We start from the raw sequence: 14,263 nt of genomic DNA on the forward strand, positions 1-14,263 counted from the left end.
TTCACCCACACTCACACACCAATAGCGGCCGTGCAGCCATGCAATGCGCCAACCTGCTTATTGGGGGCATTAGGGGTTCAGTGTCTTACCCAAGGACACTTCAACATGTAACTGCGATCCCTTGATCCCAAGACAAGCGCTCTACCTCCTGAGCTACTGCCGCCCCAGTGAAGAAAATAAATATTTGAACACCCTGCTATTTGGCTATTTCTCTCCCTTAGAAATCATGGAGGAGTCTGCAATTTTCATCGTAGGTGCATGTCCACTGTGAGAGAGATAAACTAAAAAGAAAAATCCAGAAATCACAATGCATGATTTTTTGTAATGATTTAGTTGTGTGATATAGCTGCAAATAAGTACTTGAGCACCTGAGAAAATGAATGTTAATATTTTGGTACAGTAGCCTTTGTTTGCTATTAAAAAGGTCAAGCATTTTCTGTAGTTTTTCACCAGGTTTGCACGCACTGCAGGAGGGATCTCAGCCCACTCCTCCACACAGATCTTCTCTTGATCAGTCAGATTTCTGGGCTGTTGCTGGGAAACACGGAGTTTTAGCTCCCTCCAAAGATTTTCGTTTGGGTTCAGGTCTGGAGGCTGGCTGGGCCATGCTAGAACCATGATATGCTTTTTTCGGAGCCAATCCTTGGTTTTGCTGGTTGAGTGCTTCAGGTCGTTGTCATGTTGGAAGACCCAGCCATGACCCATCTTCAATGCTCTGACTGAGTGAAGGAGATTGTTCCCCAAAATCTTACAATACACTGCGCCAGTCATCCTCTCTTTAATGCAGTGCACTCGTCCTGTGGCATGTGCTGAAAAGCACCCCAAAGCATGATACTACCAGCCCCACACTTCACAGTTCTGATAGTGTTCTTCAGATTACGCTCTTCAGTCTTCTTCCTTCAATCACGCTTAGTGGAATTATGACCAAAAAGTTGTATTTTGGTCTTATCTGGCCACAAAACTTTCTTCCGTGACTCCTCTGTATCATCCAAATGGTCATATGCAAACTTAAAACGGGCCTTGACAATTGCTGGCTTAAGCAGGGGAACCTTTCGTGCCAATGCATGATTTCAAACCATGACGTATTTGTGTACCGTAATCCCTCGGTTATCGCGGTTAATGGGGACCAAAACCACCCGCGAAAAGTGAAAATCCGCGAAGTAGCGACGCCCCTTCAAAAATGCTTCAAAAAAAATATATATATTTTTTTTTTTTTTTTTTTTTTTTTTATTATTATTATTTTTTAGACCCGGTTAGTGGGGACCAAAACCACCCGCGAAAAGTGAAAATCTGCGATTATTTTTTTTCAGACCCGTGAAGCTCTGAACCCGCGAACGTGGAACCGCAAAGTAGCGAGGTCCCACTGTATTACCTACAGTGACCTTGGAAACGGTGGTCCCAGCTCTATTCGGGTCGTTGGCCAACTCCTGTCGTCTAGTTACGGGCTGATTCCTCACACAAATAAATTGTTAAAAAAAAAATCGTGTTTTGTGATTTCTGGATTTTTCTTTTTAGTTTATCTCTCTCACAGTGGACATGCACCTACGATGAAAATTTCAGACCCCCCCAAGATTTCTAAGTGGGAAAAATAGCAAAACAGCAGGGTGTTCAAATACTTATTTTCTTCACTGTATATATTGCTTCTATATTGTTTTTAATAAAGCTTTTTATACAACTAGAGGGGTTAAATCATACACAATGTCTCTTTTAGAATAATACATGAGTTTTTTAATGATGGAAAAGAAACTTTAAGCTTTTCGTTCCATAACTTTTGTTGCATGGATCTCTCCCGAAAGGTGAAAGTCTAAGTCTCATAAAGCGTTTGAAAACGCATGCATAACTTATTAGATGACCTCAGCTATTGTTGATAACTAACTGGGGAGGTGTCATAACGTCAAAGTATGAGTAGAAGGAAAGTGCCACAACGGAGAAATTGTATTCGGATAGAACCATGGGTTGGTGGACCAGGCTGAAGTCCTCGAACTGGGCTTTCCCGACTGCGGTCTTGTCGCTTTACGGGTTTTTTGCCAACTGCAGGATTGCAGAGCCTTTCCTTGCCCCGTACTTGATGGGACCTCACAAGAACCTCTCTGAAGAAGCCGTAAGCTCTTCTTAACGATCATTAATGACATCCAAGGGCGTAGGTTTGGCATGGACTTGAAGGGACAGGTCCCCACTAATATCAAGCAAGTATTGTTTTGTCCCTACTAATACTATGTGAACTGTTACGTGTGGATGTGTGGACCCAAGTAAAAAGAAGCAGAAAATGAGGCAGGGATGCTCTTAAAAAGGATGTTATTTAACAAAAAACCCCGCAAAAACAGGAACAAATTAACAAACAATCAAGGGGTCACAAAACAAATAACACGTCCAAACAAAATTAAACTTGACAGTAGGGTTACCAGGTTACCAGGATACCAGGTGTGGGTGGGCAATATTCTTACATTTTGGTCAAAAAAGTGCTGCAATGCTCAAGTAGGTTAAAATATTGCGCATGGCTACTGTTTTTGTTAGACGCATCCAGAACTGAACAGTGTCACGGTTGCTCATTGCCCTCACTTGGGCCCGCTTGTTTGGCGCCAGCTGCTGCTCGTTGCCTGATTGGCTTCCCTCCTATTTAAACTCAGTGCACTCTTTCACTCCTTGTCAGTCCGTCAACGAACCTCTGCACTTGCAAAGACGTGTATTTAAATCCTGCTTGTGAATACAGTATCTGGTATCGATACCGTCTGTCCGGTATCTTGCTCCAGTGTCCAGTATCTGGTATAGATCCCGTCTGTCCCGTCCTGTCCGGTATCTTGGTCCAGTATTCGGTATCGATCCCGTCTGTCCCGTCCTTTCCGGTATCTTGGTCCAGTATCCGGTATCGATCCCGTCTGTCCCGTCCTGTATCTTGCTCCAGTATCCGGTATCGATCCCGTCTGTTCCATCCTGTCCGGTATCTGCTCGTGTATCCTGTATCGATCCCGTCTGTCCTGTCTGGTTTTGATCTCATCTTCCTCCGACTTCCTGTTTTCCCGTGCCTGACTTCTCTGTCTCACTTCTTCCGCCTAGCGATAGCGGAATCACTGGCCTTGGTGTTCGCGCGCATGACATTTCCGTAAAATAAAGCTTGTGGGTTGTCCGTCTATTCTGGCTCTGACAAACAGTATAGACATGCAGGTGACAAATAAAGGTTAAGGAATACAATAAGTTGTGCAAGTAATAAGGTACAAGTTAGGTAAAAGCTATATCTTCGTTATTCCCGACACCATCTACAGGACAAGTCTGCCGCTGCACTTTGCAAATTCTGTCACAAATCTATTTATGTCAAGATTTATTGTAATTTCTGACTAAATCTCTCTCCCGTGAATGCATCATTGTTTAGTGGAGATGTCAGGAACCAGAACAGTATCAGGACCCAAATGTGTGATGTCTCACACACAAGCCTTTTATTTTACGTAAAATGGGGAGTCATGCACGTTAGGCAGCAGTCCGGCGTGGAATGATAGGAAGCCAGAAGCCGACAAGATCGATACCAATTGCCCGAGCAGATATCGGACGGAAGGGGTCAATACCAGACAGGACGTGACAGACAGGTTGATATCAAAACCAAAATAAACAGGACAAACTAGACGGGAACAAAACCGGAAACCGATATTAAACAACAGGACAGACAGGATTGATATCAAAACAGGATATTGAAATTAAATAGGACAAACCAGACAAGAACGAAACTGGAAACCAATATTAAACAGGACAAAATAAACGGGAACAATACCGGACAGGAAATACCAACAGGAAACAGGACCGAGTCAAAACACATGTCTTGCGGGGCAGAGGTTCGTTGTCGGACTGACAAAGGAAGAGTGAGAGCACTGAGCTTAAATAGACGGAAAGCCAATCTGTCAACAAGCCGCAGCTGGCGCCACACAATAGGGGCCAATTGGGCGCCATGGCAACCGTGACAGAAGAGGAGTGAGAATAGTGATAAACAGAAGCAGGACAAACATCAAGAACTGTCCGAATATCTGACGGTATCTGCAAGCTGGAAACAAAGACCAAAATGGAATTGCAAGGGACATATTAACAAAACAATAAGGGGTCTCAAAACAAATAACATGTCCAAACAAGAAACCAGAAACAAACAAAGAAAAAAAACTGTCGTGGCAGTGGAAAAGCAAATAACCCGACCCCGTGTGCTGTCCTAGCAGTTATTATAAAGGGTCAGGTTTTTGGTTATTGGACAGACCGGGACCAGTTTCAAACCCAATTGGCGCCCTCTGGGGGCAGCTGGCGTACCAGATCCTAACGTGAACACTTTAAAAATGTGTCTCACCAATACCAAGACCAAATCTACGCCCTTGATCACATCACATTATATTGAGATCATTCTTGCTTATTGTGTTCCTCTAGGTGACCAATTACCTTTTCCCCATTTGGACATATTCATACCTGGCTTTCCTTTTTCCCGTTTTCCTTCTAACGGACTTTCTGAGGTATAAGCCCCTGATTGTGATGCAGGGATTCTTCCTGATTTCCAACTATGTGCTGTTGTGCTTTGCTCCTGGACTAATCGCCATGGTCTTCCTTGAGGTTTGTTTAAAGGGACAGTGTGTAGTATTTAACCACTGGATGTTACTGTATTGTGCGGTGCAACTGAAAACGAGAGCTACTAAGCACAAGGAAGAATTAAAACTACGGAGACTGAAAGTGACAAAATGCACTATATTCTTTTTTTTTTTGACCGGTCTTTCACAAGGTTTTTGGGGTTTTGGAGACACCAGTAGCTGTAATATGGCGGACAATAATGTCAGCTGCTTCTGGTCGAGCGTCGTGTCATCAAAACTACTTTATAGATCCCGATTTGTGTGCGTGTATGTCTGTATTTGTGTTTGTGTGTGACTTATAGCCTCAAAAACGCCCAAGACGATTACCTCGAAAATTCACACAGTTCTACGTTAGGCCTCCTTGAGTGTCTTTCAGCTATGTTTCAAGTCAAGGCCCCTCTAATAAATTCCAACAGAATTGATAAACATCTGCTTTCATGTAGTCCGATTTTGTGGGGTCTCTAATGCCCTCCCCCAGCAAAATGGGGCACTGCAGCTCCCGACCACAGACCACTCCAACCAGCTGAATCCAATCTTCTATTGGCCCGGCAACGCGGAGCCATTTGGATTATGTAAAATAAATACAAATTTCTCCACCTACGAGTATTTATGTGATAGTAGATGTAATTTTGTTTTTTATTTAAATCCTTATTGCGTTTTTAATTGTTTTTTTTTTCTACCACTAGGAAAAGTTAAATAATACACAATGTCCCATAAAAGTGGTAGAAGTAATACTGTACACGGGGTTACACATATTTAGATGACGTTATTGTGTTTTTCCAGATTTTTTATGCTGTGGTGACTGCCACAGAGGTGGCGTATTTTTCATACATATACAGTGTGATTCCTGTGGAGTATTACCAAAAAGCCACTGGTTACCTTCGAAGCGCAATGCTTTTTGGTTACACATTTGGTGCAGGCCTGGGTCAAGTGCTCGTCTCCTTGGCAGGTGGTTTTTATCCTTCTTCCATCGTCACCAGTATTGGGCAGTCATTACTCACAGTTACTAGTTATTTCATTTAAAAAGTAATTACCGTAAGTTACCTATCAGATTACTAACACAAAAAGGAGCGTGTTATTTTAAAAGTAAATATCTAATTACAAATTACCATATAAAAGTTACACTGGTGCTTTTTTAAGGAAGGGTACAAGGACCCTGAATTTCTCCTCATGGAGATATTATCCCTACAATATATACTCCCATCTAAGCTGAATTTACAACTATAGTATGAAGTACTGCAATCAGGGGGTTGGTTTACATGTGTACAGGGTTGGGTAAAGTTACTTTAACCTCATTACTTTGAATTACTTTTGGATTACTCCAATACCAAATATGCTTATAAAAAACAAAAGAAACTAAATATGAATAAAATTACTAAATTTTGTGCAGGCTTGGGGAGTAACGGAATACATGGAACGGCAAAAATGATGTTGGCAAGCTATTTGGATTTATTTTCATTTTGTTTCTGTCGCATTTTATGTTAGTTTTGCCGCAGATCAAAGAGATCAAAGCCAGGAGAGAAAACTTACCACGTGTTGTGAGTCATAATTTTATTCATATTTAGTTTATTTTGTCTTTGATTAGCATATTTGGTATTGGAGTAATCCAAAAGTAATTGAAAGTAATCCAGTTAAAGTAACCCTACCCAACCCTGCATGTGTATATTTGGTTATGTTACACCAGTAGTGAATGGTCGGCAGCACATTGGGAGAGCGCGTGTCTTATACAGTAAGAACAAATCAATAGGGCAACCCCTGGGCAGAGAATTGATGTGAGAAGTGCAGTATTTTGTTTTTTTTTTTCATAAAACTTGATTTTTACAATACACCTTGCCTGGTGGAAAAAATAAGAAAAAACGTCTTGGCCAGTATTCAGATATGGAGGAACTCTTCGAGTGGTTTGAAGCCCGGAGACAAAAAGGATATGGAGTGTCTCGGCTACGTGTTCGTTTACAAGCTCTCAAAATAGCATAAGCCGAGAAATATGAAGGGTTCAATATGTCCACAGGTTGGTGTACATGTTTTTTTCTATTTCTTTTATTTTGTGGCTATTCATAAGCATTTTTAGAGGCCTTCTATGTGAGTATTTAAGGTAAATTTTAACTAAATATTGACTTTCAGAGTAATGCGCTACTTTTGGGTGTTAGTAATCTGGGGATAACTTGTTTTAAATGAAGTAACTTGTAATTCTAACAACTGTTTCTCAGTAAAACGTCCAACACTGCTGATCATTCCAGAGATTTGTTCTTAAAAAAAGCACGATGATGAGTTTGAATTCAAATCAACAGGGTTAGACTACTTCTACATCAACGCCATCACTCTGGGCGTCACAAGCGTGGCTTTTCTCATCTCGTTGGGCCTGCCGATGCCTCAGAGGAGCATGTTCTTCAAAAGCAGAACAGCGCCAGTTTCGGGTCGAGGGTCCCAGGAGGTAGTCCCAGCAAGTAGGGACGGGCCTGATGAAACATCAGCCGACGCAGCTAGCCTCGGGAAATACAAGATGGAGCGTCATGACAACGCCGGCTGCTGCGGAAGGAAACATTTTCTCAGTGCAGGTCATTTACTTTGGCAAAGCTTCAGGGAATCCTACTCATCAAGGCATTTTTTTGATACTTATTTACCCCATACACATGAATATGTGTCGTTTGACACGTTCCACATCAATGGAACATTTCTCAGTGTGACTCCGTACTTTCTAATAACATTCTTTGGGTCTTAATGGTCCTCATTCAGGCACTTGATTTATTGGTCGCTGTGGTGGGCCATGGCCACAGCAGGATATACACAAATTATCAACTACATCCAACTCATGTGGGACCATATCGAGCCGTCAGCCACCTCATCGGTTTACAACGGGGGCGTAGAAGCTGCGTGCTCTCTCGTTGGTAAGACATTTTCTGTACAAGCGTGCATGTGTGTGTTGCTTTTGGAGAAAGGAAACACATACTTGCAGCATTCATTTGATTTACAAGATCGCTTCGGTAAATTCAATATATAAATGAATAAATGCTGGTTCAAAAAAGGTTTTTTTTCCATATTATGGAACTCCATTCATCCATCCATTATCCTTCGCTTATTCGGGGTTGGGTCGTAGGGCAGCATTCTCAGCAGGAACCCCAGACCTCTCTATCCCCTGGCTCTTTATTCATGTCATCCGATAGCCTTCCCAGGTCAGCCTAGAGATGTAGTTTCCTAAGCGTGTCCGGGGTCGTCCTCGGAGCCTCCTGGCGAAGATACATGCCCGGAACACCTCCCGAGGTTGGCGTCAGGAGGCATCCTTAACAGTTGCCCAAGCCTTTTCTCAACGCGAGAAACAGTCCCTTCCAAATGACCAAGCTTCTTTTGGTCACAACACACAGCTCGTGACCCCCTGAGAACCGTGGTCTCAGACATGGAGGTGCTGATTTTCATTCCTGCTGCTTCTCATTTGACTGTGAATGTCTCCAGTGAGAGCAACACATCTCCAAAAAGCAGAGATTTAATGACGAGGCCCAAAAAAACAGATCCTTACCATGCCACGAATGCGCCAAGAATTTTTGTCTGTTCAAGTTACGAACAGAATCCGCGACTAAAGGCACCTTGGTGGAGACCAACTCCCACTGGAAAGAAATCAAGCTTACTTATGACCTAACAGTTTTCAGCCTTATAGGGGAAAAATATACCTGAAAATTAGTCACATGCTGCCAGACTAAAATATGCTATCAGCTGAGATTGACAGCTGCAGACACAGTCCAGAAACAAGTGTCTCAATTGCAGCGCAATGTGTGACTTTTCTGTACTAGACATGTCCCCGCTGTTTTTAAAAAATGTAAGAACTGATAAATGAGTTTTTTTTCATAGCTGTTTAGGCGTGTGGCTTACAACTCTGGGCACATCAGTTTTCTCATCTCATCTCATCTCATCTCATTAGCTGCACCGCTTATCCCCAGTAGGGTCGCGGGGGTGCTGGAGCCCATCCCAGCAATCATCGGGCAGTGGGCAGGGGACACCCTGAACTGGTTGCCAGCCAATCACTGGGCACACAGGGACAGACAACCCGCTCGCTCATTCACACCTAGGGACAATTTAGACCGGCCAATCCACCTGAAATGCATGTCTTTGGAATGTGGGAGGAAACCGGAGTGCCTGGAGGAAACCCACGCAAGCACGGGGAGAACATACAAACTCCGCACAGGAAGTCCGGTAGCTGGATTTGAACCCACACAGGAGGTTCCTGAGACCTTAGAACTGTGCCACACACGCACTAACCACTGCGCTGCCGTGCTGCCCACATCAGTTTTCTATCCCATTCAAAAATTGAAAAGCAGGTTGATTGGCCCTAGGTGTGACTGAGCGAGTGATTTGTCTGTCTCTGTGACTGGCTGGCAACCAGTTCAGGGTGTCCCCTGCCCACTGCCCAAAGATAGCTGGGATGGACTCCAGCACCCTCGTGTTTCTACCAAAGATATGCGGTCCAGAAAATGGATGAATGGGTAGATAGGTAGTTCATTCCCGTCTTCCCAAAAGCATCCAAGTTAACGCTACATAGCAATAAAACACATCTTCCTGATCACTAAAAACTCATTCAAATTGTATTTGAACATCGAAAAATGCATGGGATGATATTAACAAAATAAAACTTGAGTTTATTTTAAGCCCTTAGCATAAACGTAGGTGTGTGCATACCTGTCGACCTCAGACAACTGCTCCCCTAATTAATGGTTGCAGTCCTCCTTATGAAGCGATAATGTATCCCACAAACAAAACGCGGCAACATTTTACTCATAGCAAGTCAGACTGTGTTGAATACTGTGACAATATTAGCAATCTACGATGACGTTGTCGTCTGCTACCAATGACCGAGATGATCTGGATCAGCGCCAAATAGGCAGGACAAGATCGGTCAAAGAAAAACATCTTGTAAAAAATTATTATACGACATACACGATTTGAAAGGATAAAAAAAAGTATAAACTACCTGGAAAAAAATAAAAGTTAACTGTTAATTATAAGTGTACAGCCGGTGCTTACGTATCATTAACAGTCTCTCGATCTCATACCTGTCAACCTCCGCCAACTGTTCCTCTTATTAATGATTGCAATTCCCCTTATCAAGCAGTAATAAACCTTCCAAACACGCTGTGGGATCTATTCACTCACATCAGAACAGACAATGCAAAATTGGCAAGACGAGATGTCTTTTTTAATTTTAATTGTTTTATGGCGTACACAATTTGAAATGATTAAAAACCATATGAAATACGGGATAAGTAAAATGTAAATAACATGTAAGCACTTGGGCAGCATGGCGGAGCAGTGGTTAGCGCGTGTGCGGCACAGCTCTGAGGTCGTGGGAACCTCCTGCGTGGGTTCAAATCCAGCTCCCGGCCTCATTGTGCGGAGTTTGTATGTTCTCCCCGTGCTTGCGTGGGTTTCCTCCGGGCACTCCGGTTTCCTCCCACATTCCAAAGACACTGGCCAGTCCAAATTGTCCCTAGGTGTGACTGAGCGAGTGAGTTGTCTGTCCCCGTGTGCCCTGCAATTGGCTGGCAACCAGTTCAGGGTGTCCCCTGCCCACTGCCCGATGATTGCTGGGATGGGCTCCAGCACCCTCGCGACCTTACTGAGGATAAGAGGTGCAGCTAATGAGATGAGAACATTTAAACTTAAAGTTACTGTAACTTAAAATGAACGTAAACACCATTTCTTTACAACACATTATTTAATTCATTTTCTTATTTTTCATGTGCAAACTAGAATGAGCTAATGCTGGCGATAAGCAGTCACCAGCAGTCTCTGGTGGTAGGCTCTGGGAATGCTCGTGACCTGGATTTTCCGTCGTATGTGGAGCAAGATTTTTGTTCCGAATAAAACCTGAATATTGAAAATTCTCGTGTTTAGAAATACCCGCACCACTGAACTGTAAATCAATATATGATTATGCTCTTCCTGCGTTCTTATTTTGTGAGGCAGGTGCTGCAACAGCTTTCTCTGTTGGTTACATCAATGGGAACTGGTCAGTGTGGGGAGAGCTGGCATTAGGTTTATTTTCCGCCATTGGGGCAGCCGCCGTGTTCCTCATTGCGCTCACCAGCAATATTTGGGCCTGCTACGCCGGCTATGCACTTTTTAAATCATGCTACATGCTGCTCATCACTATTACCACGTACGTTGACTGCCTTTTCTCGAAAAAGTTGAAATTAGACGTACTGTAAAACTTCAGTGTGCTTTAGATTTCAGATTGCTGCGAATCTCTCTATGGAGTGCTACGCCCTGACTTTCGGGATCAATACTTTTGTGGCCCTGATTCTGCAAACATTGATGACATTTATTTTCGTCGATACGACCACGTTAGGAGTGGACATTGTGACCCAGGTATGTTAGGATGGAACGTAAAATAGAGGTAATGTAAGCCCATTCGGTATCACGGTTTACTCTTTGCGGACTTTCATTGTGCAATGTGTTATGCATTTTGATTGGCTAAACAATCGCCCCGGCCCCTCTTTTCTGCATGTGTTTGCCTGCGCCTCAACGACGTTGCGGTCTGATGTGTACGCATACCTAAGACAGCTTGACAAACTTACATTACAAACGTTTTCAACCTTAAGTTTTTCTAAAAACCATCCTGTCAACAAAACACACCCACAAAAACACCTATTGCTGAGACAAAAGGCAAGAGAAAGATGCTTTCTATGGCCAACAAATGGGACCTCTCCACCTGCTCAATTGTTTGAATACATGGTTTCTGTAAAAGGGGCAGACAGGACACATTCTTTATGTATTCCGATAAATATGCATAGATACAGTCTGTATTTCCTTCCTTATAAGGATTAAACAAGAATTTTATTTATTTATTTTTTGAATCTCACATTTTTTTTTAAATTTTTGATTCAAAGTCTTGTTCTGATTTTTATTTATTTATTGTAAACATGTTTACATGAATTTGGAAACTTTGTGCCATGGTTGGCACCAGCAGTCCCTCTTTTTTGTAATAGATGGCAGCTTTACCCCATTTTCCAATCCTCTTTACTTGTCCTCTCCCCAGCTGTTTTCAATTAGACAATCCGATATTTAGGTCTCCCTTCTCTCTTTGCTGAATTGTTTTATTCCCAAAGTTCTTTAAACTTCTGGAACAACAAACCTTCACCTTCCATATTACAGTTTTGCTCCTTCAAGACCCGCTACACCGGTTCCCTACAAACGGCCACCCAAACCATCTCACCCAATGATATCCCTAAATATTCACTCCAATATTTGTTGCCACCCCAAGAAACCCTCTCTGGTTTTCCTCAAAAGCCTCCCTCTCGAGATTACCTCCTCAGCTATCCTGGTCCCACACCCCCTTCTCGCTGGTAAAGTTTTTTGTTTAAATAAACGTCCCCGCTAGTAGGGTTGGACCACATTCCCTGTGTCTTACGTTTGGGTCTGTCCAAAATCTCGCAACAGAACGGTTCAGCCAAGACACAGGCCGCAGCAGGCACAAGGGACATCAGAACCGTGATAAACAATCATGGCATCATCCATGACCGACATGCTACCACCTTGGCTTCCTTCGATGACAGTCTGACCGATCTTGCTGCCTGCACAGATCTCACCCTGTCCACTTTATCTGCTGTTGTTCTTGAACCCTCTGTAGCTTCATAGGAGAACTGAGCCTTAGCAGTCCGTTTCCATGGGCCCAGGCTTCTTCGTTTGGCAAGTGTTAAAGTTAAAACTTATATAAACTATATGTTGGCAGAATTACTCAAATAAAAACAAGCATTAAGGTAAATACATTTCCCAAGCGAGAGAGCACTGTCCCGTGGCCCATCCGGGCCACGACCTTGGCAGCACTGGCCCCTCCCGTGTGTGTAGTTAACTTTATTCACACAGGAAACAGAAAAATAGACCGGAAATGCGACTTCAAAATAAAAGAGTACAAGACTGATAAACGTACAAGAGATGCAATTAGACTGATTATTGAAACGTTACTTCATGTGTGTGTGTGTGAAAGATTGTTTTTATATTCACAAATATAAAAACAAAGTTATATTCACCCAGTGAATTCTGAGAAATGTTACAACCAAAACGACCAACCTATCACAAGAAGGATAGGTAGCCTGTATCTATTACTGAAGGCTCAACCACATTAGGGTTTGAACCAAGTACCCCTTCCACTCATGGACTCCGCATTCACCTTCATCTTGGGTGCAACAGTGTTTACCAAGCTGGACCTTCCCAACGCATATCCCCTTGTTCCGAGCACCACATCCGAGTGAAATCGTATTGCCCTGAACGGCATGTCCGTTATAACTGTTTTCAGTAAAAATAACATTGGGATTGATTTTCTTCAGTGACATCCAGTGGACATATTTAAAACTGCAGGTTATCTATTTGATGCAATGAGGCTCATTTTTCTCTTGTGCTTCTTAGCATTGTCTTACTAGCCGGATTGAAACTGTTGACGGCCCATGGGTTGTAGGTTCAACAGTCCTGTCCCAGTGTATATCATGCACCTGACACTTGTGTGATACATACTGTTGGGAATTAATATCAAAATATACCGTTTACCTAATTGTTCGAATTAGTTATCTGACTCCATTAACCAAACACAAACTACATTCACCCAACAATTTATGCGTGCTCGTTACTTGAGGGAAAAATGAACAGGAAAGCCGACATTTCCACACGGGGGCAGATTTATTTTCCCTAACAATTTACTGTGTACCCCATCTAAAATGGCCGAATTAGTGACGTCGGAGTCTCTGGGAAGCCCTCTTCTGAAGTCCTTTAGCTTTCTCCAATTGGCCATCTCCCCGCATAATGGTGTGCCGGCTCCTCCCATGGGCGTGCCAAGGAAGCCCAACGTGGGCTTCACAATCTCATAGACACGCGTCCCGATGTCTGTGGTTTCTCAAAACAACGCCTGCGTCAACAACATCTGGATGTGCTGATTGTCTTATCGGCAGTACGTCCCGTTCCTGTAAACAATCTCTTCCACCACTTATGCCTGCCCTAAAATTTCACTGCTCATTGAATAAAGGCACAGTCAGTAAATAACTATAGCATTAAACTCAATAAACGTAACTTGTATTCAATTGTATTAAATCCTTTATAGTCAAATGTATAAAATCCTTCAATACAGAGTAAAAAAACGCTTTCTTCTCTTTCTAGTTCCTCATTTACGGGATCTATCATGCTGTCATCTCCGTGCTGTTTTTGATTCGAGGAACCTACACCGCTTGTAAAAATCGAAGCACTCCGGAGCCAGCACGTTTCCTGCAAAAAGGGAATAGTGTGGAGGTGATCTGCGCTCAACCTTTCTGATCAAGCTCAACCAATTGTTGTCCTGAATATGTACTTGAATTACTATATTACAGTGGTACCTCTACTTAAATTTAATGCGTTCTGGGAGTAACTTTGTAACTTAAGAACTTCATAAGTCGAAACCCATTTAAAATGTAAATTATTGAATTCATTCCAAACCCCGCAAAAGTTCAATATTATTTTAAATAAATCATAAAAGATCATCAGAACATGAAACAATTACATGAAATTAGATTTCCACTCAATAAACATAAAACAAGAGGCACAAAATGTAAAAAAACAAAGAATTATGGAAGTAATAAAAATAATCATTTACCTTTTTGCCCCGCGTTTCTTGAAAAACTGATCCACCGACATCTGATTTTGCCAGCTTTTTACAATCCCTCGGA

The 14,263-nt window shown here is 42.6% G+C and overlaps 1 protein-coding gene across 1 annotated transcript; it reads left to right on the plus strand.

The window, feature by feature from the left end:
* Positions 1 to 1,951: 1,951 nt before the first annotated feature.
* On the plus strand, positions 1,952 to 13,874 carry slc19a3b (solute carrier family 19 member 3b). The gene is made up of 8 exons (XM_088346135.1): positions 1,952 to 2,101; positions 4,396 to 4,575; positions 5,373 to 5,538; positions 6,878 to 7,187; positions 7,323 to 7,474; positions 10,542 to 10,734; positions 10,802 to 10,943; positions 13,722 to 13,874. Exons 1-8 carry the CDS (start codon positions 1,952 to 1,954, stop codon positions 13,872 to 13,874), a joined length of 1,446 nt encoding a protein of 481 aa, XP_088202261.1.
* The last annotated feature ends 389 nt before the right edge of the window (positions 13,875 to 14,263 follow it).

Source organism: Urocampus carinirostris, chromosome 10, assembly GCF_059441175.1.
Source record: "Urocampus carinirostris isolate Australia breed hairy pipefish chromosome 10, RoL_Ucar_1.0, whole genome shotgun sequence".
NCBI classification, from domain to species: Eukaryota; Metazoa; Chordata; class Actinopteri; order Syngnathiformes; family Syngnathidae; genus Urocampus; species Urocampus carinirostris.